The 26761-nt window shown below is 48.0% G+C and overlaps 11 protein-coding genes across 11 annotated transcripts; 1 reads left to right on the top strand and 10 right to left on the bottom strand.

Annotated features, from left to right (window-relative positions):
• Positions 1 to 393: 393 nt before the first annotated feature.
• Positions 394 to 6565, top strand: SEC16 (COPII coat assembly protein SEC16; the record flags this gene model as incomplete). The annotated part of the gene is made up of 4 exons (XM_076682395.1): positions 394 to 568; positions 620 to 4180; positions 4228 to 4405; positions 4459 to 6565. The coding sequence occupies exons 2-4, from the start codon at positions 622 to 624 to the stop codon at positions 6563 to 6565; spliced, it is 5844 nt and encodes a 1947-aa protein (XP_076543178.1). The 5' UTR covers positions 394 to 568; positions 620 to 621.
• A 181-nt stretch (positions 6566 to 6746) lies between these two features.
• On the bottom strand, positions 6747 to 9646 carry TRVA0_003S00298 (KilA-N domain-containing protein; the record flags this gene model as incomplete). The annotated part of the gene is made up of 2 exons (XM_076682394.1): positions 9338 to 9646; positions 6747 to 8993 (listed from the first exon to the last, which is right to left on the bottom strand). The coding sequence occupies exon 2, from the start codon at positions 8139 to 8141 to the stop codon at positions 6747 to 6749; it is 1395 nt and encodes a 464-aa protein (XP_076543177.1). The 5' UTR covers positions 8142 to 8993; positions 9338 to 9646.
• Positions 9647 to 11421: 1775 nt separating this feature from the next.
• On the bottom strand, positions 11422 to 12821 carry CDC12 (septin family protein; the record flags this gene model as incomplete). Its single annotated transcript, XM_076682393.1, has 3 exons — positions 11422 to 11560; positions 11622 to 12750; positions 12797 to 12821. The coding sequence occupies 3 exons, from the start codon at positions 12819 to 12821 to the stop codon at positions 11422 to 11424; spliced, it is 1293 nt and encodes a 430-aa protein (XP_076543176.1).
• A 105-nt stretch (positions 12822 to 12926) lies between these two features.
• TRVA0_003S00254 (uncharacterized protein) lies at positions 12927 to 13184 on the bottom strand (the record flags this gene model as incomplete). The annotated part of the gene is made up of 1 exon (XM_076682392.1): positions 12927 to 13184. One exon carries the CDS (start codon positions 13182 to 13184, stop codon positions 12927 to 12929), a length of 258 nt encoding a protein of 85 aa, XP_076543175.1.
• A 200-nt stretch (positions 13185 to 13384) lies between these two features.
• Positions 13385 to 14206, bottom strand: MBA1 (Mba1p; the record flags this gene model as incomplete). The annotated part of the gene is made up of 1 exon (XM_076682391.1): positions 13385 to 14206. The coding sequence occupies one exon, from the start codon at positions 14204 to 14206 to the stop codon at positions 13385 to 13387; it is 822 nt and encodes a 273-aa protein (XP_076543174.1).
• Positions 14207 to 14910: 704 nt separating this feature from the next.
• On the bottom strand, positions 14911 to 15584 carry YOP1 (Yop1p; the record flags this gene model as incomplete). The annotated part of the gene is made up of 3 exons (XM_076682390.1): positions 14911 to 15380; positions 15436 to 15481; positions 15528 to 15584. 3 exons carry the CDS (start codon positions 15582 to 15584, stop codon positions 14911 to 14913), a joined length of 573 nt encoding a protein of 190 aa, XP_076543173.1.
• Positions 15585 to 16323: 739 nt separating this feature from the next.
• TRVA0_003S00188 (uncharacterized protein) lies at positions 16324 to 18021 on the bottom strand (the record flags this gene model as incomplete). Its single annotated transcript, XM_076682389.1, has 1 exon — positions 16324 to 18021. The coding sequence occupies one exon, from the start codon at positions 18019 to 18021 to the stop codon at positions 16324 to 16326; it is 1698 nt and encodes a 565-aa protein (XP_076543172.1).
• Positions 18022 to 19452: 1431 nt separating this feature from the next.
• Positions 19453 to 20347, bottom strand: RPS8B (40S ribosomal protein S8; the record flags this gene model as incomplete). The annotated part of the gene is made up of 2 exons (XM_076682388.1): positions 20325 to 20347; positions 19453 to 20070 (listed from the first exon to the last, which is right to left on the bottom strand). Exon 2 carries the CDS (start codon positions 20059 to 20061, stop codon positions 19453 to 19455), a length of 609 nt encoding a protein of 202 aa, XP_076543171.1. The 5' UTR covers positions 20062 to 20070; positions 20325 to 20347.
• Positions 20348 to 21322: 975 nt separating this feature from the next.
• PEF1 (Pef1p) lies at positions 21323 to 22298 on the bottom strand (the record flags this gene model as incomplete). The annotated part of the gene is made up of 2 exons (XM_076682387.1): positions 21323 to 22213; positions 22278 to 22298. 2 exons carry the CDS (start codon positions 22296 to 22298, stop codon positions 21323 to 21325), a joined length of 912 nt encoding a protein of 303 aa, XP_076543170.1.
• Positions 22299 to 23034: 736 nt separating this feature from the next.
• RPS6B (small ribosomal subunit protein eS6B) lies at positions 23035 to 24008 on the bottom strand (the record flags this gene model as incomplete). The annotated part of the gene is made up of 2 exons (XM_076682386.1): positions 23035 to 23754; positions 24003 to 24008. The coding sequence occupies 2 exons, from the start codon at positions 24006 to 24008 to the stop codon at positions 23035 to 23037; spliced, it is 726 nt and encodes a 241-aa protein (XP_076543169.1).
• Positions 24009 to 25129: 1121 nt separating this feature from the next.
• On the bottom strand, positions 25130 to 25456 carry TRVA0_003S00100 (uncharacterized protein; the record flags this gene model as incomplete). Its single annotated transcript, XM_076682385.1, has 1 exon — positions 25130 to 25456. The coding sequence occupies one exon, from the start codon at positions 25454 to 25456 to the stop codon at positions 25130 to 25132; it is 327 nt and encodes a 108-aa protein (XP_076543168.1).
• Positions 25457 to 26761: the final 1305 nt, after the last annotated feature.

Genomic DNA, 26761 nt, shown 5'->3' with positions numbered 1-26761 from the left:
TCTTGAATTCAAATCAAACGCTCAACGATCTGGGCTGGAAATCTGGTTACTCGTAGCGAATCGATTTTGTAGATGACAGTAGCGCTTTTTTTCTTTTTTGCCGCGGAGCAGCAGGGTATGCAAAATATGCAGAGAATGTTCAAATGACCCTCGGTAGGCTGTTATGTCAACAACGAAAAGAATGTCAATCATGTATCTTATCGCTTTAATTTACAATACAACTGTATACTGTGCTACTATTATAATCGACATTCTTTCTGATCACTTAGTTCGATGATAGTACACGGTGGCCGGGTGGTGTAATAGCTGCCTTGGGTTAGGGTTTAAATCGTTTATTAGGTGCCAGCAAACCCACTACACGCCATTCACCATCAACCCCGTATAGTCGGACTTGCTACGGTAAGGACAAGACTTTCTACGGTAGGGACAGGACTTTCAACGAGAAAGAACACCCGAAAAGACATATCCACATTGGATACCGAGTAGTCAACTTGTTTCGCGCATTGTAGTTGTTACTCAATTGTGTATATATTGCCAGAGAGTAGGAAGAGTGGGCTGTCAAAAAAAGGTAGGCTACTATTCATTACCTACGTATGAAGCTAGAACTAACTGGTATTAGCGATGTCTTCAGAGTCACATCAGCAAGAGCCTCCTACTTTGAACGGGCAGGATTTACAGAATCCGTCCGAAGACATAATAGAGGATGCCGATATCAAGGAAAAGTCCATATCAACGACGAGGCAGGATGAAGAGTTCACCAAATCAGTCACCTCACCTGTAAACGAAACCGAAGAAGCTAGGGACTCGGAGGAAGAGAATCATGAACGCCCGTCTAATCTAATCCAAGAAGATCAAGATGTCAATCCAACTCTATGTGATCTCCTTGGCGATAATTCTGGGAATGGCAACGGGACTATTGATCAGCCCACTTTCGAAGAAGAACCCGCTCCAAGTCTCGAGGAACTTCTTAAAGAACCTCAGGAGGCCGTCAAAATCGACGCGCCACAGGGATCAATACAACAAGAATCAGCTGAAGAAGACGAAAGTTTGGCCAAATCTGAACCGCATGAGCAAAGAAATCCAGCCCAAAGTGACATGATGCTCTCTGTGGATGAAAGCAGATCCATGCTCGACGATAGGTATTCTATTGCCACAACAGGACAGAGAACTGTTGATTTTGACGTGGCATCCAACGCCCCGTCTACCGTGGATGACGATCTCCCCGCCGTATTCCAGACAGGCCACACCCTCAACGATAACCCCTTCGAGATGACTAACGAGCAAGATGCTTCCTGGATAGTGTCCGAAAAGGGCTTGAATTCGGACGGCACGTTCAATTCCGAGTTGGACTCGCCAGTCCCGGTCCATGAGCCAATTCCAGATGACGACGAGAGTCCCTCTATTTTTGATCTCTCGCAGTCAGTGAAGAAGAAAAAGAATGTTCCAGAACGTTTGTCCCGTGTTGAGGCTGTAGATAACACAAAGGATGACGGCCAGGGACTCGACGAAGCCCTGCAAGTCAAGGATACTGAAGAGGAACACCAGCAGCAATCGAGGGAGAGCATCTTTGGCAATGACAGCGTTGCCTCCGCAGTTTCTTTCCTTGATAACTTGGACTCCGAAAAGGAAGATGCACAGGAAACTCTTAAAGTCTCAAAAAATCACTCTAAACATAACAGAATTCCCTCAGTATTTGTAAAACCGGAGGAGGAGGACTTTTTCAGCACTATTGCCTCATCTAATACTGAGCAGGGCAAGAGCAATGATAAATTGGCACAGATTTTTGATGATGATGAAGGTAATGATAACGATGTGGACCATGATAACCTTGAAGACGTTTTCGGCAATGGCAAGGATGAAATGGCTAGCAAGGAAGAGGATCTCTCTGGTCTGTTTAATGAAGCGGATAAGAAAGATGTTGAATTGGGAAGTATTTTCGAGAGTAGTTCAATTGGCAACACGCATGTGAAGCAGCAGAGCACAGCTCCAGTCACCCAGGATTTGTCATCTTCGCTAGCATTCTTGGAAGGAGATGAAGATCTCCTCGATGAAGACGAAGCTGAAGATGTGCCAGCAGCGCCGGTTCAAAACCGCTTTCAGCAACCACAACAACCTCAGAGGACGAGCCAGAACCGCTTTGCTCATTCCCAGACACAGCAGGATGCTGAGGGATTGCCTGCTCGAACAATGCCTCATGTGCAAACTCAGCATAATCTCAAGAGTACAAAGAGCTTCATCAACCAGCCCAAAACTGGCGACACTGGCTTTGATTTGCCGGCTGGTATTGTTCCAAGATCGACTGTTCGCAGAGTGACTTCTTTCCAGCAAAACCCTACCTACGCTCCTCCATTTCAGAGCCAGCCTCCCGTGGGCGGTCCTCCTGCCGCTCCTGGTCTGCCGGGAAGGCCGTTAAATGAAAAGAAGTCTTTCTTTGAAGAGCTTCCGATGCCGGTGAAACGGCCTGCTCCACAGCCTCGAGCAAGTATGGATCCTATTCAAATGCAAGCACATCAGGTAGCATACCGCGCTGCTGGCTCCCCTCAGCCTATGGCTCCTCCTCCTCCGCCAAAGAATCCATATGTTCCTATGTCACCGCCAATACCCCAGGCACAACCGGCCAGAGGTCATTCCAGAAATTCGTCGTTGGGTGGGCTTTCGACACATTCCCTATCTCCACAGGCAAGTCATGTTGGTATAGCATCTCCACCAATGGCACCATTGTTGCATGGTCAGGCTGCACCGCTATCAGGGCAGGGAATTCACTCATCACCTCCCACAGGAGCTCCTTATCAACCACAATCACAACAATCTAGAAGCACGTATGCTGCTCCCCAAAACCCATATGCTCCTCCGCCTGGTATGAAAGTCAACGAACCTAATCGTTATGCCCCGACTCAGCAGCCTCCCGTTGCTTCGCCGCCAAGCGTTATTGCTAACATCTACGCACCAAGATCACCTCAGTCTGCTTACCAGCCAGCTGGCCAATTCCCTCGCTCTTCGCCCAAGCAACCAGGCGCTCAGCATGGTGGCCCTTACGCACTTCCGCAGCCAAAGCGTGAACTTCAGCCAGCAGGTCCTATCACTAGGCATCCACCACCACCTACAAAACGGCGGTCGACCACAACTTATGGAGATTTGCCAGAAGATCTGAATGCAAGCTTGAGGTCTTCACCACGCAACGACTATGCAGCATTGCCGCCTTCATCTGCCATGTCCCCTCCAATCGCCCCGGGTTATAAGTTTGCAAGTGGTGCAATGCCAGAATCTTTAAATTTGGCACAACAACATCAGCTTGAACAGGAAAAACTCAAATACAAGGCTCAACAACAGAGGGCTGCTGCAGCACCGCGTGCTGTGACTCCTTCTCCTGTGCTAAGTAAGGCTGATAACGAAGCTTTGATGAGACGGCAATTCCCCATTTTCCGGTGGGGCACTTGCAAAAGGGCCGTGGTTATGATTCCGCCTGGCATTGCATTTGCGACAAGCAAGGACATTAAGATTGTCAATGTTGGAGATTTGCTGCAACCGGATAATTTGATCAACAAGTTCCCTTCACCGCTGCTGAACGCGAAGGGAGGGGCTAACAAGTCAAAGAAAAAAGAGCTGGAGAAGTGGATGGACGAGCGAATTGCATCAATGGAAGCTCCCGGTTCACAGGATGTTACTGGGAAGGATCGATTTGAGCATAAGGTTATGCTTTGGAAAATTGTACGGGTCTTCCTGCGAAACTGCGAAACGGTCTCGTGTTCTAGAGCAGTAGTGGACAATCTTGAAGAGATTCGGTCGATTATCGCTCCTGGAGCTGCTAAGTATGTCGGCAATAATGCGGATGATTTGCAAAATTTTGCATCGGCTACTGATATCTTTCGCAATCAGTTCAGGAACCGACGAGGATCCAATGTTGTTCATGACCAATACTCTGGAGCGAGATTTGGCCCTGAGGAACTCCGTATGATTCTTACTGACATCGAAGCTGGTAATCGAGGAGGCGCCTTGCGGAAAGCTCTTGAGAATAGATTATGGGCACATGCACTATTGATTGCCAGTTCGATGGGCCCTGAACAGTGGCGTAATGCCGTGTCTGAATTCGTTCGAGAAGAGGTGCGAAATATGGATCCACCAGCATCCCAGAGCCTGGCGTTCATGTATAAAATATTTGCAGGATCTGGCGCAGATTCCGGTAAGTATTGGCCTATCTGTGTTTTTGCGAACTACTAACAATTCTAGTGTCTGAATTAACTGGTACGACACAGCGGGAAACAGGAGAACATTTGAATGCATTGATCAACTGGCGAAACCACCTTGCAATGATCATTTCGAACCCATCTCCAAACAGCCGGGATGTTCTCATGGCAATGAAGAAATCCTTAGCAGACCTCGGGTTGGTCGAGGCATCCCATATTTGGTACGTGAATGGCGTTGCTGTTGTATTGTTTTCTTGAACTAACGGAGAACTAGTGCTCTTCTTTCCGGCTCGCCAAATGTATTTGGCAATCCCGATAAAGAGCAAGGAATTTCGATCCTTGGAGCGACGGAATCGGTGGGGCTTCAGCACACAGACAACGTAATGCTGAGTGAAATTTTTGAATTTATTCAGTTGGCGGCGCCACAGGAAACGTCGCCTGTAACTACGCATTACCCTCACCTTTTGCTCTTTAAGATTATCCGAGCTTCTGAGTTGGCCGACTATGGATTTATCGCTGAGGCACAACGAATTTGCGAAAACGTTGTGTCGTTGCTTAAATTGCAGAAGAATGGCGACAAGAATGCGTCTCTACTTCAAGTCATTGAGAATGTTTCTTATCGAGTAGCACACTCTGAGGAAGGGACAAACCAAGGCTACAAGTGGTTCAAGCCAAATGTCAACAAGATGTTTGCAAAGATTTTGGGTGACGAAGATGAATTCGATTCTTCGTCTTCGCAGCAACCTGAAAAAGAGCAAGTCTTTAAGCGGCTCCAGGATGAGACGCCAACAATTTCGAGAATCGGGTCTTTTGCTGATCTCCAAGCTGGGACCAACTACGCGCCAGCACAGAGAGGAACACATCCTCACCCCGCTGGCGTCAATAGCGGCGAACTCATTGGTGCCCTGTCTGATACAAACGTGATCCGCAATCAGAGTTCGGAAGTCTACCCTCCTGCAACATCAATGCTGCCACGGATCCAATCCCACAATCCAGTTGCCTATCCACCACCAGCTGGACCAGCCAGGAGTCTCTCTCCGGGGAATTCTATTACAGGTTCTCCGCCCAGAAATCCATATGCTCCTCCTGCTACCTCTTCTGGTCCTCAATCGCGGTCTTCTAGCATTGGAGGATTTGAGCCCGTTGCTCCTTCTATTTACGAGACTATGAATAGTGGGGTAAGCCAAATTTCACGACCGTCAAGCGTGAATAAGCAGGTGCCTGGTCCATCAAGAACACCGGAGAATATGTATGCAGGAGCCGCTGTCTCCATGCAGAGCTCTCCTCAGGAAAAGCCGCTTTCCCCGCCGCAAAAATCCACAGCGAAGATGCAGGGAAGAGAATCAGCTATTAATCCTTATGCCCCGACGTCTGAAGTGCCAGTCATGAACCCGTACGCCCCGCTAAGTACTAAATCAACGGAACCGTCGAAGGGTGGCAACAAGTACGCTCCAGTTGGGATTTCAGAGTCAAGGCCAATTGCAATAAATGAGCCTCGGGAATCTTCTGACATTTATGGGTATCTTTATCATTCATCTCCACAGCCTAAGGCAGAGCAAGGTATCACCTCACCTATTCAGGATGAAGACCGGGATAAGAGTAATGAGGAGGCTGAGAAGGCAGAAGAAGAAGACGAAGAATCTTACCCGGTCTATGAGCCCCCCTCCTATGGTATTCAGCCTACGGATGATGATATTGCTCAGGTCGACTTAGAAGGAGGTGACAATAGCAACATGTTTGTACCTCTTCAGGCTCCACAGTTTGGAGTTTCCGTTCCGCCCACTCAGCGTTCCTACCAGTCTCCTCTTACTGATACAGCGGAGGCAGGAGAGGAAGTTGAAGATTTCGGAATTGGAAACTCTAGAAAAGAACCAGAGCCTGAAGAAGAAGAGTCTGAAAAGGAAGAAGAGCCTAAGAAAACGGAAGTGAAAGGTCAACAGTCAGAAGAAATCAACGGTAAAAAGGGCTGGTTTTCGTGGTTACGTAAGGGAGAAGAGGATCAGCCAAAGGCTGTTCGTGCCAAGTTGGGAGAGAAGAGTCGCTTCTATTATGATGAGAAGCTAAAGAGATGGGTGAATAAGGACGCCCCGGTAGAGGATCAGCAATCTGATTTGCCTCCGCCTCCCCCAAAGAAGCCTTCGGCTCCACTTCATACACACAGTGCTCCTCCTATGGCCCCGGCGACGGCACCATCTATGACGACTCCAATGCCTTCAAAGTCACCAATGCCAAAACCGACGGTCTCTGGGAGCAGCACTCCAGGAGTTCCATTGAGCGGCGGGCTTGATGATTTGTTAGGTGCTGCCCCGCCTCCAGGTGACAAGTCCAAGAGAGCTCGACGAGGTGCGAGAAATCGATATGTTGATATCATGCAGCAATAGCAGAGTTAACCATCTAAGAAAGGCTTGCTTAATGAATTGTATAATGTGTTAGAAATTTACTATTATGAATTTTGAGTTTCATTAAATGATTAAAGACGAAATTATTGTGGTCATTCATTACTCTAGCAATGTGTATTGATGAACTATCGGAAAAGTTTTGTACGTCGGTTCAAAATATTTGTTACAAATGATCAGATTTCATTCTCTTGAGTTGGAGCTTCTCGTCGGAACGAGCCTTGGTACTTGTAGACCCGTACTGCCCGTTTAGCATCGACTCAGCATTTTCTGGTTGATCAATTGACAAAGAAGAAGCCTGAGTCTGTGGATACCCTGGCTGAGAGGGGAATGTGTTTTGGAAGGAAATCATTGGTGTGCTTGCGGACCTTGGAATAGGCTGGTGGGATTGCATGGGCATTAGAGGGAACTGGAGTGTCCACGAAGAAGTGCTTCCATTCATGTTTCCAGAGAAGTATTGTGTTTGGTTCTGTTGAGCAATTGACACTGCCAGTGGTGGCCCTGTGCCACTCGAGGTGGATGTTAATTCATGCTCGGGTTTAGAATAACCAAAAGAGCTGGCGTGAGTGGATTTCTGCGATGAGTTTTGAGTGCTGAGCGAAATGGAAGGTGATTCGCTATCCTGGTGACCCGCTATCCCAGTACTAGTGTTGCAAAAATGATTATCTGCCGGCTGTTGAGAGGCGATGAGGGAAGATATAGAGCGAATACTTGGCGACCCCCCTTTCTTTTTTACCGACTGGCCAGTCAGCGAATCACATGTCTTACAATTGTTTTCGTCGCTTGAGTGATGTAAGGTCACTGATATCGATCTGGCCAGTTCTATGGGAGGATGGTAGAGCAGCTTCTTGATGTCGTGCACAAAAAGCGGGTAGAGAAGATCAGTAATCTTTTCCTTATTTGCAAATGCCAATGCTCTTTCGAAGGGTACCCATACACCTTTCAGGTGCATGGCGCCAATCTTGACGACGTGTCGCACTTTTTCAGTCTTTAGGATGCCATCCCTTCGACCTCTTGTCATTCCAGCGACATTCAGCAGCTTCGTGCCATTGACCATGTTGTTGTCCTCTCGTCTGGCAACACAGACTCCGCGTGCTTCCACTTGGAAACAGAGAGTACCTTCATCTTCCCACAATGTAGTCGTCACCCGCGGCTTCGATGCAAATGATTTAGGAACCAAAATTTTCCGGTTGCACCTGGGGGACGGTGGGTTAATCGGCGGGTCTCTTTTTTCGGTCGAAGTCAGTACCTGATTCTGCTGCGGTTGTTTGTCAGCCTGGATCTTTTCTTTGTTGGAGTCTTGTTTCGAAGTCGACTGAGAAGTAACGTGGTTTTCAATCGGGGGAGTAGTTGTGTAGTAATCCACAGGTACATGGCCGCTATTAGTCGAAGTAACATAGTTATGCGGAATCACAAATCCGTTTGAGAAATACTGGAGGCTTGAGCCATTGAACCCAGAGATCGTGGGAGGGCTGGCATATCCTTGCGATTGTTGATACCCCACGCCGACCAGCGGCGAGTTCAATCGATAAGTCTGAGGGGCAGTTGTAACAGAAGCCATTGGTTGATATGCTGGATAAAGGTACTCTGATTGAGCGATTGACTGATGGATCAGCGGCGGCTGAAACTCTCGATACGGCTGGAGGTCGTGGTTGTGGCAATGTGGAGGGACCGAGTAAGGAGCGTCAACGGAGAGGTTTGAATTCTGTCCAAGGTCGTCTGAGTGGGCTGACGAGGGTCGGAGCGGGTGAGACGACAAATTGCTGGAAATTATATTGAAATCGTTCTTGAAGACAGCAATGGGGCAGAGAAATCAACAGCGGGATGCGCAATTGGCCATATATGTAGTATATACAGCAGAAGAGCACTAATATCCTGAAAAAAAAGAAAAAAAAAAAGAGAGAGATCGGGGAGACGGTCTGTATGCAAATATACGCCGCTTAGTGCAAATTAAATGAATAACTGATCCCGAATTGGCAAGAAACTTATTTGCACCAGAGGTGCGGGAAAGGTTGAGCTTTCAAAAACTGACTATCCCCTGACGCAGCAGATTATCAATCGGCAATCGAAATCGCTGTGACAACCTTACTGTAAAATATAAAAAAGCAACCGCAGGTGTATCCCTCGAAGCGAAAATCGATGAGATCGAAATTCGACAATAAATTGATGACGATATTCCACTTGGGGATCGAAGTGTACGGTGCCTATTCGCTCGGATGCTGCAGACTTATGCAAGTGGACTTTGGCATCAAAGCACAATTACAGTAGAAAGGTTCTGGCCCTTACCTGGCAATGGCCCTGTCCCTTACACCTTCAATCTCTGACGCGCGCTGGTTGAGGGAGTGAAATGCAAAGCACCGGCGTTACAATGTAGTGGGGCACGACAACCCGACGGCGATAAAACGATCCTATACTTTGCGTAAGCATACGTTAGCAGTTATCGATGAAACGAGAACCCGCTGCACCCCAGCTACAGAGGCTGACAACGTGATACTCTTTCCCCTCTTCACCAGTGAAATTTTTTACTGTAGCAGCATCAATCCCAATGAAGTTGCTCCAAGCCTAGGCAGCAGACGTAGTGAATGCTGAGTTGGTGGTTGGCGATTAGATGCATACTGCGGCCGACTGCAAGGCAGGTTTTACTCGGAGAGCAGCACATCTACGTAAATCTTGCTGGGATATTGAAGAAGTGCAGAAGTGCAGAATAGAAACCGGGCTGCCGACTGAGGGGGGAAGAAGGCAAGAAGAAATACATACCTAATAGGGGCTGATATTGGGGGGATGCGTATGTAGTTGTGCTTCTTTGACAGATGCACTGAAACGACCCTCGATCAAAATACGGGACAATAAACTAGTTTTCAAAAGAAGCCTCGGTTTGACTCAACAACAAGATGACTGATAACAGATGATGCTGAGCAAAAAATGTCTTCAAGTGGGCGTAGAATTAATTGGCTTCTTTACGCTATCCGGGTTTTTGAGGAGAGACGCACTCGCACGAAATGAGAGTCTGACAGATGAGACAGGCAGACAATTTAATGAGATCAAAAAATCTGCTAATATATTGAACAAGGGTTAAAAGTAGGGGGAGCTATGAGGGAATCAAATTGCGATGAGCTTCATGGCATCGCAATCCTTTTTATACTGTAATATTTCGAATGTACTTGTAGCAATGAAATGAAATTTGAGTAGCTGTGAAAAGAAATTTTTTTCTCATCTTACCGCTGCGTGTTTGGACATTAGCGGTGCGTCGTTACCGCGGAAAGGGGATGGAAAAGTAAAGGGCTCCACATTGCGCCTCCAGGGAGCATACATGCCGACAGCCGTGTGCAGAGCAATATGAACAGGTATATGAAGCGCTTTACAAAATAGCGTACAATGGAATCTTTTGACTGATTGCTAGAATTTTGGATACCATTGACCCTAACTTGCGCAACCACTGGTGCTACAGTACTTTTATTTCCAAGGGAAGGATGTTCAATTGAAGCGCCTCCAATCTAGGACATCCGCATTATTTTTTTGGTACCATTAATGTGGAAAACAATAAGGCGTCTCTGCACCGCGTCGTTTAACCTTGGGTCCATAGACAGTTGAGATAGGATTTTTGACGTAAACCTCCTCGCAGATATTCCACTATGATGCAACGCCAATCCTATGTGAGGCTTGTCCATCATAACCCACACGATTTGCGCAATCGGTACAATACGGGCGGTTATAACGTAGATTTCTACCGGTATTTAATTTTTTATTGGACAGAGCCTTCAAATAATACCCCCGCCCCTCAATGCCGTTTAAATTTGAACGGAGCATTGTTATCAGCCTATCTTTTTTTCGCAAAACCACCTATATTGTATTGCATGATTCGTCCGTGATACCAATCAATATTTCGAGCATCTAATGCATGATTCAATGGTTTATCAGATTTGCCTGTTGCAAATTTGAGGGGATTAATCTGTGGATCGACGCACAGTTTGTATTGAGTTCTATGCAGCAGTATTTTTCTACAGTAGATACAGTACCACCCAGCTGGCGTCCACAATGCAGAAATATTACATTCCAGCCCGATTTCAATATAATTAATGGCTTTCTGGCTATACGTATTATTACCAGGTATTCTATGAAAGGCTGGCGCAGTAATTGGCCCTCGCATGTTTCCTTTTCGTCATTCCTGGCTGCTCTACCTTGCCGCTAGATACTTTCGTCTTGTGAAATGAATGAGAGGAGCTACCCCTGGATGTCTAGCTTTGAGACAGTTGAGAGTACAAGTGTTCAAACCAAACGACAGAACGCGTCCACATACTGCGTTCAGTACGTACACTTCGGCAGCAGCCACACTTCATATATGTGAAACAACGGGATCTTTGAAACAAGATTAGATTGTCTGCTGTATAGCATGTGATACAAGTCCTAACTACACCAGTATCTCTCGCAGCAAGGATCTTGTTTTAAAGTTGCCATGGGGTAGTGATAAGGTCGCGGTCTTGTAACTTGCCTGAGAGAGTAGTATCGATAAATCACCACTATAGAGCAAAGCCTCAGCCATATTTAATTGCATACGGAAGTCGCTCTTGCGTTATAGGGCTCTGGTAATACTACATGTCTCTTGACCCATTCGGGGCCTTACAATGGTACTGGAAGCCGCGAATGTAGCGACCCATGTGGTTCTCCCATGGGCGGAATCCACGTACCAGGTAAAAGGCGGTCTCTTGCATGAGATTACGCAAATGGCTAACCCTCTCCCCCAACATGACTACGTGCCTGTACAATTGTAATAAGATGGACTAATAAGGTGGTATACGTAGCTCTATATGCGTTATAGAATTCAATAGCAAACCGTTTCATTGTTAAGCATGGCCGAGTGCGTTTCGGCGTATGGTGTATCGGTTGGACCGGCCCGAGAGCTTCTCCAATCCGTCATGGTCGAACCGCCTGTGCGATGCGGCTTGCTCAAGCTGCTCAATCTCCAGCTGCAGCTTTAGGACACTGTATGTTTTGTTAGTTGCATGGAAACGTGTGGAGTAGTAAAAAAGGAAAATAGACTTACTCTTGGTGGGCCTGCTCCAGTTCCGCGTTATAGCAATCCTGACGGGACTTGAGCTCGGTGCGCCACTGGTGAAACTTCTTCTCTTGGAACTCAACAATCTTGTTGAAACGCTCCTGTACTCGTAATTGCTTCTCGTAGAAAATGGGGTCCGACTCGAGGTTCTCGTTCTGCAGAAAATCCTTGCCGTACTTGGAGACTGCCCGCAGAATTCCCAAAATATTCCTCTCATCGAACATTTGGTCATGGATATTGCCGTTGACAACAATGAGCTGGCGCCCCTCGTCCCTTTGGTCACTGCCGTTTTGCGTCGTGGCGTCCTGGGCTGCCGCTACTTTGGCGTACTGAATGCGCGTAGCCATCATAGTTCGGCGGTATTTTTCATAGTGCTTCTCAACCGTCGAATCCATGAGATCGAGCATGTAATTACTCATAAGCACCCGCCGAAGCTTCTGAAAGTCGCAATGATCTTCGTTGTCAACCTCCGCAATGCCCCATCCGTACTTCCTACCACGAACTAACTTCCCGCTTGGAGTTTTAGTCATGGATTCGGAGCTGATTATGGCAAACGGCATGGAATCTGTATCGTCGTGGATGCCGTCTCCGTACAGTGACGGGTAGTACACACTAATATTATTTTCGCGGATAGCTGCACGCACTGAGCTCTTGAACCGCTCGCGTCCCTCAATGGTAAACGAATCCGCCTTGGCCAGAACAGGAATCAAGTTTACTCTTCCGGACAGCTCCTGCATCACCTTGATATCGAGCGGAAGCAACCCATGTCCAGATGGTCGAATGAAGTAGAGACATGCGTGGACTCTGGTATCGATGATCTCGCTTCGATCCGGTTGCTCTTCCCGCAGCATGTACATTCTATGCTGCTCGTCGATGTAGTTGGCAATTGGCACCCACGAGTAATTGTTGTTGGTGTAATCTCCGAATCCAGGGGTATCGATAACGGTGAAGTTTACTTCAAACCCGTTTTCCTCGTAAACAGCCTCTTTGATGTCAATTTTGGTGGTTTTCTCAAAGTAGCCAATGGGCTCGTCGCCGAATTGCTTGAATAGTTTTCTCGAGCCCGCAGTATCTTTGAATTTGTCTCCGAATAGCGTGTTGATAAAGGTTGTTTTGCCTGTTATTAGCCGACATATATCCTGAGAAAACAAAGCGCTACTCACCTAGACCGGACTCCCCGGCCACCATCAATGTGAATGAACCACCTCGCTTGGCAACTATTTTCTGTCTGTATCATTTGTTAGGGCGCCAACTCACCGGCCTAGCATTGAATCTGGTACTGCAACACTAAAACTAAAGTACAAACCTCTGTGTTGGTAGTCGCGATATCAGCGGGTTAGCCATGACTGCAAATGATTCGTTACTCATAGGGGTCTGCTTCAAATGGCCCGGAGCAGGATCTTGGTCCCGTCCGAATCCTATGGGAGCGTTGTTTCGCTCAGGGAGTGTGATCTCAATATCGTCCTCCTCATCCGAGTCCTCGAATTCATCGTCCTCTGGGGAGGCTTCATACTCGGATCGATAATCTGGCATGCTCGGCATGCTCAGCATTGTTATTGTGTTTTGTCTTCTTTTTTTTATTTGATATAACAGGATATATATACAACGGTGGTTAAGCTTTAAGCTTTAGAGTAAGTAAGCTCTATCATGAAAGGGTAGGGTAAAAAGCATAGAGGTGAAGAAGCCGAAGCCGCTAGCTAGCTGATCAGCAGTGATGAATATATATATACAGGTTGTTATTTACAGTCGAATTAATTCTGGCCCGGTGGAAGGCGGAAGATATCACCCTTCTCCTTCATGTTGGCCAACATGAGGTTCTCCGAAGTGTCGGCAGCCATTGGGTTTGGCCGTGGAGCATTGAGCGGGGTTTCAAACAGAGAACCAGCAAGCACAGCATCAGCTGGGGTCTTGGAAGCGTCGTAGACGACCGCAATGTAATCAATGATGTCCCTCTCAACTCGCTGCGGCTCCGACTGGCCCGGGGCGATCTTGACCAGCCGCTGCTTGGTGTTCATCTTATACACGAGCATAAGATGGGTCAGTGGCATGTCTGGAAGCATCATGGGCTGGATGCACATGACCTTTGGCCGAGCGTTGAACTTGACGAGCTTCCAATCCATCTTGACGTCCTTGGGGACGGACTTGCGTCGGTTCTGCAGAGCCTCGTAGCACCAGATGCTCAAGTTATTCTTGACAGATGCCAGGTTGTTGTGTACAAACGCCTTGTTGGTGTCAACGTACTGCTGGATCGCAATGTTCCTCCACTCCTCGAACCGCGGGGTGATCTTGGACTTGAGTCGGAACTGGCCAATCATGACAGTGTTCTGGAAAAATGCGCCCAGTCGTCGCAGCACGCCTCGGCATCGCAGAAGTGGGCTGTTGAACCACGACGGGAGGTGTGACCCGTCAGGGTGTACGTAGAGGTCAACGGTCACGCCGAGATGCTGGAGCTGGATCCTGGCCTTGGGATTGGACGATGCATATCGCACCAGAGTTGGAGTGCTTCGGTGCACAGTGGAGAGCAGGATATTGCTAGCAACTTGCGGCCGTATTGGCGCTATTCGGAAACTCATTCTTTTTTTGGCTCGGTTTCGTTAGGCTTGGAGATCGATTTTTCAAATTTTGTCGTCCGCGCGATCATGCTCTTTAAGCGATCGGAGGTAAATTCAGTACCCCCTATATACGAGATAACGGTACCTAGTTACTAGAATAACGTAAATGAATTGGAATATAGTGTCAGAGCACTGAGGGGAATAGATTCTCAAATTCTCTACTACTTTACGAAAGTATAATGGGTCACTCTGTCAATTGATGGATATCGGAGGTAATGCCCCCCCCTCCCCCCCCCCCCAGGGCTCTACGAGAAAGCGGCAGTAAGTTGAATTATATTGAAGTGTCAAAAGAGATTGCAAAAAATGCTACGTTGTCAACCTGCGATAGATTCAAGTGTATGAAGTTGCCAAATTGTGAAGTAGAACTGCGCGGTCAATTGATCGATATCGGAGATGATACCCCAAGGACATCCGAGCGAGATAAGCGTGCTAAATTGAAAGATCAATGGAATGTAGTTCCAATGATTATGAAGCATACTACATACTTCAATTGTTGCGGATCCCATGGTCAAATGGTGTTGTTAGGTAATACCGACGGTATAGTGTCAACGGACGCATACAAACATTTGATATATTCCTACTTGTAAAGCGGACTACGATCGCAGATGATAGAAATAAAAAATATATTGTAATTGTGTGATTTTTTTTTTTGGGGGGGGGATAGCTTAAAGGTCGACGCCAGTGGCAACAGAGGCAGCGTCTCGTGGCTCCTCAGAGTTGGCCTGGGCAGCCTCAACCTTCTCTCGAAGAGAAGCAGAAGAGCCACCAGTGACACCCAAGACCTTGACGGCGAACGGTCGCACAACAGAAGTGTAGACCTGTCGACCGCCGTTGAACTGTGGGAGACCAATGTAGAGGAAGAACACGGTCTTGAAGAGCCAGTAGAATGGGATCCAGTAAAGAATAGTCTTGGACCAGAACTCAATGACTGAGAAAAAGGCGTAGACGACCCAGTAGGTGAGGTAGTGGGTGTCGTCAGCAGTGCCCCTGGTCTCTAGAGCAATCAGAGAGTAGTAGCCCGGAACGACCAGAGTAGCAATGTTGGCCAGCAGCTGGCCAATGCCGCCTACATTAAGGAAAATGAGGAGGAAGTAAACACCCAAGAAACCAATGAGGGAGTAGGACTTTGGAATACCTAGAATCGTCTTAGTTAGCTTCACGTGGCGCAATGCGTCATGGTGGTCACATACCAGTCTGTCGCTCCAGGTTCTTGATGGTTGGGTATCGCTCCAACTCCTAGTCACGGTTAACTCAGGTCAATTCGCCACTCATTCCGACTCACCTTGTCAATGGTGTTGATGAACGCAAACACTTTATCTTGCACGGCCGCCGCGGACATTTTTTCCAGTTCAATCTCCTGTCAGTGATCAAAAATCGGATGGTGTTGCGGTCAGTTGGAACAAAAAACACTTAAGAGGGTCCACCCCCCGCCGCCGCATGGCGCAGGCGTGGCAACCCAACCTCGCCCCTTCCTTCCCGGTCGCGCCGCCGACAAAGAATCACCGAGAAACTTTGGTCCGCAATACATGCTGGTGGAGAACGTATTATTCTCCTGAGATATTTTTGAAATGTTATCAATGGGTCCATGGCCGAGAATTGATGTAGAAATCTCCGTAGGTAAAAGCTAAATCTCTGAAAGGGCTGTAAGTCACCGCCTAATTGAGCATCTACTGTAAAGATAGTCCCCAGTACGTACGTGCAATAGATGGATAGTTTATGAAGGGCATCCCACATGGATTGTAAATTGATTTCAAGGAGACACCCTCCTCGAAGCGGAACTACGGAAGCTCGAGGGCAGACCTCGAATACCTTCTCTACTTACTGCAATTGGAGGACCCCTGAGGCTCCAATGCGCGGAGGCTAATCAACCTGACTAGGGGGTCTCTGCGAGGCGGAGCCACGGGAGCTCGAGGGCTGGCCCTCGAATACACCAATTTAGCAGTACCACTCTAATGAATTAGATATAGACGCCGCTTATCAATTTTTTGTACGTGATTGTTATGCTCTATAGCAGCAGCAAGTGAGAGAATCCAGTGCACAATTACACCCGAGCCTGGAAGATAAATAAATAAATACGTTTACTCGGCGACTATCAGCCTCGAATAAATAAGAGCCGCCGCGATAGAGGAGTCCGATGTACTAATAGCAGTCTCCTTCTCCTCCTCATTGCAGTACGTTGAAACAAACAAATGCTTGTCAATGACCAACGGAAAGCCATTGAGTGCCATGTGTGAATACCCCGTCCATACCGTGCGGCCAGAGTAGAGCGATATCCACGCCGGACGCGCCTCTAATATGTTGCCCATAATAGTCTCAAGGTGTGGGCAGAAACGCATAAACTCCTTAAGAGTCTCCACAACACGCTTGAACTTGCGCAGCATGAGATCAATAAATAAAAACTTGAGCTTGGGGCACTCGCGGGCAATGAGCTGAGCGCCTCGGCGAATGCTCTTCGCACTGAACCCTTGCGGACCATTGTCCATGCTCCCCAGATACTCGACGGTCAGTGCTTCTAATGTATCGACATTGCCAATTGAGAGCAGCCGGGCAACAACCTCGTATGGAACGCCCTGGATGCGTAGCTCCTTGATCTTGTTACAGCTCGTGAGCATGCACAGAACCGAGCGGAAGTGGTCGTCTGTCCACCGGGGGATGAAGCTTGTAATCCACAGCCGTCTCAAGTTTGGAAGGTGCAGCTGCTGGAACACAGTCGCGTTGTTAATACCAACGCGAAGCGTCGTCACCATCGGCGCCAGCATGGGCGCTCGACAGTAAAGCTGTGGCTGCATTTCAGTTGCATATTCAAACAGCGTCAGGCTCTCGACCGTCTCAGGGAGCCATTTGGTGCCGCCATGGTTGGCAACATCGCCGTAAATGGTGAGCTGCCGCATATTGCTGCAGCGCGAGAAGTAGTACGCCATGTCCTCAGCGCTGTAGTTGCCTGTGGCAGTGCGCAGCTCAAATCGCTCAATCCAGGGGGGAAGACTGCTGCCATTGCTGAGAGAAAACGCGTCGTCCAGCTCGTTGCACTCGACGGTGAGCAGGGTAACGTTGTCCTGGATGAGCTTTCTGCCGACTGGCTGTCGCGCAAGCCAGTTCTCCTGGGCAGACACTACAAGAGCCGCCTCCTTACCAACGTCGTAGAACTTGTCAAGAAGGTTATATGTGAGCGGCGAACTAAGGTCGTCACCCCCTATTTCGACGGCTACTATCTCAATCCGGGTAAGATCAAGGAAGCACTGGGGGTTCAATTGCTCGACGAACCAGTGCATGAGGCTTCCAAAGTCCACCCGATACATTTCCGACCGTGTAACAGGCACTCTGGTTGGTTCCGGGAAAAGCAGGGGCATTTCGACCGTCAGGTACCGCACATGCGAGAATGCGTCAGTGTACCCCCCGACCATTAGGTCGCTGCATATGTCAGCCAAATTGGACTCGTCTACGCGGATGTACCGCTTGCAACAGGTGTGTTCATAAAGATAGGTGGCCCCATCTCCCCCGCAGCGCATTGGATGGCATTCACCTTCGTATGGGCGGAGATCAGTGTTGGTGTAGTGCGACCGGCAGTTGATTGTCTTGATGTGGACATGCCCCCACAGCTGTCGCCTCAGCGAATACGAGAGCACTCGGCATGTCAGCAGCAAGTTTTTAATGTCCTCTGTGGATAGAGAGTCAATGATGAGCTCGAGGATGCCTGGCTGCAACCGGAGTAGAGCGGGTGGAGCCACGAACCGGTTGAGCATGGACGGAGTTCGCGAATGTCGCCGTCTATCCATTACGAATTGATCCTCGACTCAGGTAGCGTCTTGGTATCTTTTTATACTACGCAATTTGGACCACAACCAGGGCCCTTACGGAAGAGCTACCCACGAGTTACCCACTGGTTGTCTTAAAAATTTTGAAGCTTGTAGTGAACAGTAATGGCTGAGACTGGGGGAGCGTCCAACCAACTTGGCACGGTGTCAAACGAATGAGCAGACCGTTCAAGAGTTCTACAATAGTATGAAGGACTAGTGGTGGCCTGAGTGGCTATTTAAAGCAAACCCTTCCCCTCCTCCGTCACTGGCCCACACACCCGAACCGAACGATATCTGCGTCCCCAGGAGAAAGCAGATGCAATGACGATACTGTATGCACGGCCGCAGCTAAAAATATCGCCTCCATGGCACCCCCTCTCTCCCTCCTTTGCTCCTGTCTTCACAAATTGAGTTATATCGTCGCACGATCGTATACTTTCAGTTCTCCGATCTGGGTCGAGTATAAACCCGATTCGCTGAGCCGCGTGTCACCCCCCTTTACCTTTCCGTTTGGAGACCTAACTGATGGATCATGGTCAGTTAAAAATAAGATGCAGACGCATAACGTGTTTGATGCATTGCAGACACTCGTGCCACCAACGGTCTTCGCGACGCGTATATAATTCATTACATTTTGTTATCTCACTCTATGTTATTCTTCGCCCGCGATAATGCCTTGCAATGAGGGCTTACTTCTCAATAATTACATGGTAAAAGGAGTCCTAACAGGCTCGGCCCTGCTCAGATTACTTAGATGTCATATGGGCCGATTGCTGTTGTCCAATAATGTATTTTATTATTTGTTATTGTGTCAACTGAGATTATGTTGATCTCAGGTCTGAGCTGGCAACGCCGATTAAAGTAATTGGCTAATCTAAACTAAGCTTTTAGCTACCGGTATCGTATAACGACAACTAACCGTCTACTATAAGGTGGGTCTCGTAATTTTTTAAGCCATTTTGGATGTTACACTGTGAAATTTTGCGGAAGTCCGGAGAGAGTCGAATCTACGGACTTCATTGCCGGTAGTACATAGTATCCTACATTCGGTCCAGCGTAGATATGAACCATGCAAATGTGGCCTGTCTAGCCCCGTTTTATTTGCTGAATTGCCTAAAGTCAAAGAAATATAACAAAGATTTGTATCTCAGCCTTGGAAGATATGGTTGGTTTTGTACACTGCGCAATTGTGTTTCGATTGCCTGTTACCTCCCCTGGAACGGCCGATCCAAGAATTAGAAAGCCTTCTTCCACTTGTTCCTCACAGTCCGAGCGCTACCGGTATTAGACTTTAACTTTGGACTATTAGTAAGTTCCTATGTCAGAATGTAACCACATATTGATACTACAATACATGCAAGCGATGGGGACTATGAAACACATTAACAATTTTTATACGTATAAACTTATTTATTTCTTGGCGGTGATTCGCTTGATGTAGAAAGCAAGCTCATCGCCCTCCAAGATGTAACCATCACATCGGCCAGACTGGCCTGGTCGGGAGGAGACGCAAGCGTAGAGTCGACCAGCAGAGAACTGGGAGTCCAAAGCCTGCTCAATCTTGGCAGAACCCTGTCGGGCGGCGAGCTTTCGCTCGAGCTTCTTGGACTTCTTAACCTCCTCTTCGTCGTGCTTGGCAGCACCCTTCTTCTTGCCAACAGTCTGGCCGTAGTGGGACTCGTACCACTGTCGGAATGGAGTAGCATCGATCTGGACAATGGCAGCCTTGGTGAGGGTGTTGGTTCGGATCAACTCGTTGTTGGATGGGTGGAAAGCAACGCTGATGATTCGAGTCTTTCGGGTGACGTTCTCAGAGCCCCAGGAGAAGTTGCCGGCCTCGATTCGAAGAGCTCGGAACTTGGTGTTGCCACCTCGAGTTCGCACTGGGTGGATTCGCTTGGCACCAATTCGAGTGTTGGCTGGCTGTCGGCCCAACTCGAACTTTCTCTTCTTTCGGTAAGCAGCTCGCTTAGCACCGGTGTGTGATCGTTTGTGACGCGAATCCCGAGAAATACCCATCGTGAATTACTAATGCTTTGTTAGCCTTGTTCTAGTTCTCTTCAAAGTGACCAAAGAGAGAGATGTCCAGTAGATGCCTATCGACAAAAGAGAGTACCAACTTAGAGCGCGGTGTAAAACCTTTTCCTAGCCCCAAAACCCCAGCCATCCACCCACGATTCTACCATTCGCGAATAGTGTGCCTCTTCCTCTTTCTTCTCTTATCGAATAGACACTGATTCCTCTCTCTCTCTCCTTTCCTTTAATCTCGCTTCATTACTTACTTGTCGGATGTTGGTGTTTTTTGTCAGGGCTATCGAAATGTGAAAATTGTCAGTGGGAGTCGTGGATTGGGACTGTGCCTGTGCGGGCGCAGCTGGGCGGGCAAACTTTTCTCCCAGCCTTCCAAGCCCTTTCCTCCCAACAGGGCAATACGTGCGGCTCAAACCTCCCAGCCGGGGAGGCTCCTCGTAGAGAGCGCGAGTCGTTGGTGCTGGAGGTGCGTACACAGAATTACCCGCGCCAGAAGAGGTGCGCGAGCTCACCCCTCGTGACTGTGTCCGGTAATGTCACGTGCATTGCCCTAAAAACTACACAGCCGTAGACGGGAGAGAAAAAAAAAATTACCCCTGGAGAACGGTAGGCCGAGCGCCGGTACAGTGCCTGATAACGATTTGAAATTAATTGCCCGGTACAGGATCCCTCGTATTTTGATCGATTCCACATCTGGTCTTAGGACAGTTTTGGTATATTTTGCATCTGGTCTGAGAAAATAAAAAAAAAGATGAGTGACGGTAATATTTACGACCAGGTAGAGATCGAGGATATGACCTTTGATCCCCAAACCCAGCTGTTCCATTACCCATGTCCTTGCGGTGACCGGTTCCAGGTCTCTATTGATGATCTGTTGGACGACTCGACTGATATCGCAGTGTGTCCATCTTGCAGTCTCATGATCCAGGTCATCTTCGATAAGGTAAGTCGATATTACTACCCCCGGTACTTGTTCAACGTGTTTATTGATTTTATTAACGATTTTTTTCATTGCAGGACGATCTCACTCCATTTGTTGATGAGCTCAAATCTCGAGGCATAGAAATTGCAGTGTAAATCTGATCTATTTCGCTTCCGTTTTAAATGGCACAGCTTGGATTCGCTGGTGACTTACTGAGAACTCGCTGGTAACTCGCCTCTTTTCGGACACAACAGAGATATCCAACCGCACCTACCTCTGTGCACGTGCGTGTGCGTGTGTGTGTGTATTATGTGTCTATATCGGTGTTCATTTCAATGCCATCATCTCGAGAAGATACTGCTCGAAGCCCAGAGTAATGTATCCGTCTCGATCCGTGTCATACCGCTTGAACGAGTCAGTTGTGCGCTTCAGGCTTATGCAAGACTGTACAAACATATCAAACGAAATTGTTCTCCCGCCGTATCGGTCGCTGCTGGCATACGAGTTGTACATTTGCTGTATCGTCTGGTTAGACAGTGAGTACCCAAATGCATCGAGCGCCCGAACGTACTCGTCAAAACTAATGTTACCGCTGCGGTCAAGGTCAAACTTGTCGAAGATCTTACGCCAATCCCGCAAATACTTCCACAGATTGCCAAACTCCTCGTAGTCAATTGCGCCGTCGCCGTTACGGTCAAACATCTTAATCATGAGTTTCACAGTCTCCTTGTGGAACTTAGTATAGTCGCCGTTAATCAACGCATTGCCAAGCTCAGCTTCGCTCAACGTGCCATTTCCATTGCGATCGACGCCGCTAAATAGGGCCCTCAGGTTCGGCTGGTCACCTAGTGAAGTCCGAGGAGACTGCACCTGGGGCGAGTATGGATTAGCTATTGGAGGCTGTCGATTGTCGTAAGGCCCTCTTCCCCCACCCATCGGGCCACCTGGAGGGCCTGGAGGGGGCGGTCCCTGCTGGTAGTATCCTCCTCCACCTCCATAGCCCGCTCCTGGAGGCGGCGCCGGCGGTGGATATCCAGCCGTGGGACTAGCTCCATATGGCCCATAGCGTGGCTGTGGTGGAGGAGGAATATACCCTGCTCCTCCGCCTCCGCCTGGATAGCCAGAGTTGGGATACTGGCCTCCTGCACCGACGGGGAAAGTGTTCTCACGCCGAGGCGGCGGGTTATACCCAAACGTCTCTTTGGGGGTAGGGAACGCCTAAATACGCAAATCACCTCAGTTAACAAGCGCTATACAAGAGCTGCGGGAGAAAAAAACATACTGGCAAATCGTCTTTTCCCATTGTCGTTCGGGAAAGCAATATATGAGTTAATTAAATATATAATAAATATGTAAAGAAGAGGGTCAAACAGTGCCACTTATACAATGACAAAAGTCCGAAAGACTAGAAACCTCCCAAAACCGTTCCACCGCGCTATAAAAAGACGCAGTATGTAAAAAGGTACACGAAGCACGGTCGATGTTAATGTGGGAGCGGGGGACGATTAGGTGGAGCGGAGAAGCGGAGTGTAGGGAGGGCACTTGGCCAAAAGAAAAATATTCAACCCCTGATGTTTACAGATAATCGCCGGGATGCTCGTTCATAATAATATACCGTAGCATGGTGGCCCGGGTACTTGACAGGAATAGAACCAGCCCTTTGATTATTTAACGCATCTTGCGCATGTTCATGTGTCCTTCTGCCCTGGTGGTCCAGCACATGGTCATTAGCTCTGTACCCCCTAATAAAACGGCACTACAGTGTGAATTAGCATTATTAATGGTAACATATGTAAGTTAAAGGAATGAGCTACCAAGGCCTGAACGTACCGGTAAAGAGATTATTCGAAATGAGTACCTAACTTCCAGTGCCGGTTTGGAGAAATAAGGATAGAGTAAAGAAAGGCAGAGAAATACAAGAAATAGCATAGATACCTCTACAAAAAGACCTAATACACCAACACAAAAACACACAATCTCACGCGATTAACGAAATCCAATTTTTTTAATATATTAACACAAGATTTGGGGTCTTATTTTTAAGCCTTGGTGGAAGAGGCTCGGAGGGAGGAGGCTCGTCGCTTCTTGATCTCAGCCTTCTCAGCCTTCTTCTCGGCAACTCGCTTGGCGAGGAGCTGGGCGTACTCAGCAGCAGCGTCCTTCTGGGCCTGAGCGTTTCGGGCCTTGACGGCCTTGAGCCGTCGCTTTCGCTGCAGAGTCTGTGGAGTAACCAATCGCTGGATCTTTGGAGCCTTGGTGTAGGTCTTGTCACCCTTGGTGACCTCTCGTCGGATGACGAACTTTCGGACATCGTCCTCCTTGGTCAAGCCGAAGAACTTTCGGATGTTGTTAGCTCGCTTTGGACCAAGTCGCTTTGGAACAGAAGCGTCGGTAAGACCCTCAATGTCGGCCTCGCCCTGCTTGACAACGACAAGGGAGATGACAGCAAGATCTGGGCCGGCGATGCAACCTCGAACGGACTTTCGCTTTCGCTCACCAGTTCGTCGTGGTCGGTAGCAAGAGTGACCGTCGGCGAGCAGGAGTCGGACTCGGGTTGGGTGCAAGACACCCTGCTTCATTGGGAAACCCTGCTTGTCGTTACCGCCAGTGATCTTGAAGATGTAGCCCTTGAACTCATCGCCAATGGCGTCACCCTCGACTTCCTGACCCATTCGCTTGTCGTAGAAGACACGAACTCGGTGCTCGTCGTCAATCTCAATCAGCTTCTGAGTGCCGTTGGCTGGGTAAGCAATGTTAAGCTATATCACAGTTGTTAGCCTCTCGATTCTCTTATACTTTTGTCGTCAAAGCGTTAATCACGGCCGTCCGAGGGAGGGAGAGTGTGTGGTCCACTCATGTCTTCCACCAATAATTTCCATCCAACAGCCTTTTTTTATTATTTATGCCAAATATTCCTCCCTTGTTCACGTCATAAGATTTAGTGGTATTCGTCTCCCTTCTTGCCGTGATCTGCTTCGTTCGTTGTATATCTTTTCGCCCAACATACCTTCATCTTGTGTCGTTGCCGTAATGAATGCTGAGTCTCGAAGTGAAAGTTTTGTCGTTTTCCAGGTGCATTTGGGGAGCGCGTGCTGCTGGAAGCCTTTCCGCGGGCGCCTTTACTATGGTGGTGCCCTACTCTTCTTTCCTCCCAACTGCTTTGCTTAACTTAATTTTTTAAAAAAATAAACAAGTTTTATTCTCTTAATTGGTTATTGTTGTAATTCTGGTACCGTTCTGAAGTCTACGCTTTCGATCAAAAAAAGCAGTCACACAGTCAATTGTGCCGCAACATGTGCGGCCATATGCGGCGAACTCCCTTCGATCGACACACCAATAATTTTGAACACTTCAACACTGGCTAAACTGACTTGGTACCTAATTAATTACAGAGTTTTTCTACATAGATAATGGCAAATCTCTATCGACTTTCTAATTATACGTAGTGAACTCATGGCCAGCGCTTTGCTTACAGGTAATTAACGAGGAACGAGGGGGGGAGTCTCGACTAGGCAGCTTCCGGGCAGTGTTCCCACCCCCACCCCTGCTCCAAAGTAGCTTTAGATCGCTTTTTTTTTTGGATCCTGGTCTCATTAACTACGTAAGCACTCGATCTCGATTTTCCACAATCGGTCAAAATGGTCTTAGCTGTATACCTTTTTTGAATAGTCCGGTCAAGCATCCGGTTTCGCCTAAATTGTCGTTTTGTCGGAATAGGCAAATGTCGCACTACGACATTTGTACGTAGTGCGACATTTGCAGCATCGGAGGCGGCCGTCGGATTTCCGAACTCGGCTAGCAATAGCGAACAAGACAGTCTTAGACTGAAAAATTACATTTTTTGTCTCGCTTATTTAGTATAGCGCTGATCTTACCGTAGCATTGGGAGATCACCCAAGATGAAGAGGGTGATGTGCCTGACAGCTTATGCCAATGTGAAGGAACAGACTTAATGATAAAAAGGGGATATATTAAAACCTAATATATTAATAATTAGAAGAATCGAAAAAATAATAAACAATTAGGCGGAGCTAATAATACAAGTCATAATCATGTCTAATGTTCGTAAAGTTAAAATGTAAAATGGATTTTAAAACTTTTTAGAAGCGAAAAGCAATGCCGGTTCTAATCCATTTAGAGAAGGAGAGCGGCAGCGACGGCAAGAGCAGCGCCGGAGATGCCAACCTGGAGAGTAGACTGGCCGTTGCCCTGCTCAACACCGGAGGCTGGAGCAGTTGGAACTGGGACAGTGCCGTTGGCAGAGACGGTAGCGTTGCCAGTGGCAGTGGAGTTGTTGATTGGTGGGACAACAACAGCTGGGGTGGAGTGGACTGGAGCAACAACGGTAGTTGGAACCACCTCGCAAGCGTTGTTAGAGCAGTGGGTCACGGTAGCGATGATGGTGGTGGCCTCCTCGACGTAGGAGGTGACGTAAGCGATGGAAGTGTTGGCAGCAGACATTTTTATGTGTGTATGTGTGTTTTTAAACGAATGACTTTCGATGAGGAAAGGAAAGCAAGAACAGGGCGGATATGGACGCTATATTTATAATCTTTTTTTTCCCTGACCTGCCGAATGGCCTCTTCCTTCTACAGCTCGGGCCAATCTCCGTCGACGCAATGCTTTTGCAGCCCTAGAAAAAGCAAATGTGAGACAGCTGGCAATAGCTCCGGATCAATGTACGGTCTATAGGCGGGCAAGAGCTGCGCTGAGTCTAAGACATGTCTGTACCAATCGGGAAATAGACCTTCCCTATATGGTGCAATGCCCTGGCGCCTCGTCCTTACCGAGAAGGCATGTCTCATGATGACAACGGCGCAAGGCCGTTATCACTGTGACACATAGCGACGATAAGAGAGTCAGGGCGGCAGTGAACCTCCCCGTTCAAAATGGTAATTGTCTTCCCAATTGGTATAACCTTGTGAGACCAAGCGACTTTTCCAATTTCTCGCTCGGACTACGGCAATTCGGCATGGAACTCTGGGAAGTTCGGGAAAAAGTCTATAGTGTGGTGATCATGCGAAGTCGGACATTTGTACGTTGCGAGTTGGCAGGTTATGCACCATGCAGCACTCTTGCATGGGTTGCGCCAAGTAAGCGGTACAAACGATTGGCAAGATATTCCCCTGAATTTTGCCTATCCAAGCATCTATTTTTAAATCTCTTTCTGTAGAGCAATAATATTTTTCCTTCTTGCGAAGGGCAATGACGAATTGGCTGATGTACTCAGCCATGGTCATAAGGCGGTATTATTACCTAACATTATGTATATTTTTCTTGGCGGATTAATTGGCTAAAATAACCCGCCTCGACGGCATTGGGACGTTTAAGGGGGGGCGGGCAGCCCGGGTTTCCCAAGCCCTATAGCATTCTCCCTTCGATGGGGAGTATGGCTGTGTACTACATACATGCGTATGGTCGAGCTAGCGTGGGAGACCTTTTGGTTACCGGCGAGTGCTGTTGCTGCACGCAAAATGCGTACGATGTGGGACCTCAAAAATTGCGCCAGTGTCTAGATTCTCTGTATGTACATGCGTAGTAGCAGTGCTGCTGCCTACCTGGGTGTATCGTGGTTAGCTCCCTTATGATGTCTTGGCTCGGGTTGCTCAGGGGGGATTCTATGATCGCATCATATACTCTTTGCTTGCCAGATACTGATCGATCGGCTACATTTATCAGACAGATGAATTGACGTATCTCTGTGTGTGTCACCCAGTAAGTGCTTGGTAAAATCTGTGATACTTACGTATAATTCCACGTTTGCTA

This window comes from Trichomonascus vanleenenianus (genome assembly GCF_965637985.1).
Source record: "Trichomonascus vanleenenianus strain CLIB 3782 genome assembly, contig: TRVA0_003S, whole genome shotgun sequence".
Lineage (NCBI taxonomy): Eukaryota > Fungi > Ascomycota > Dipodascomycetes > Dipodascales > Trichomonascaceae > Blastobotrys > Blastobotrys vanleenenianus.
Note: the sequence above shows the minus strand (reverse complement) of the source record. Positions and strands in the feature narration are given on the sequence as shown.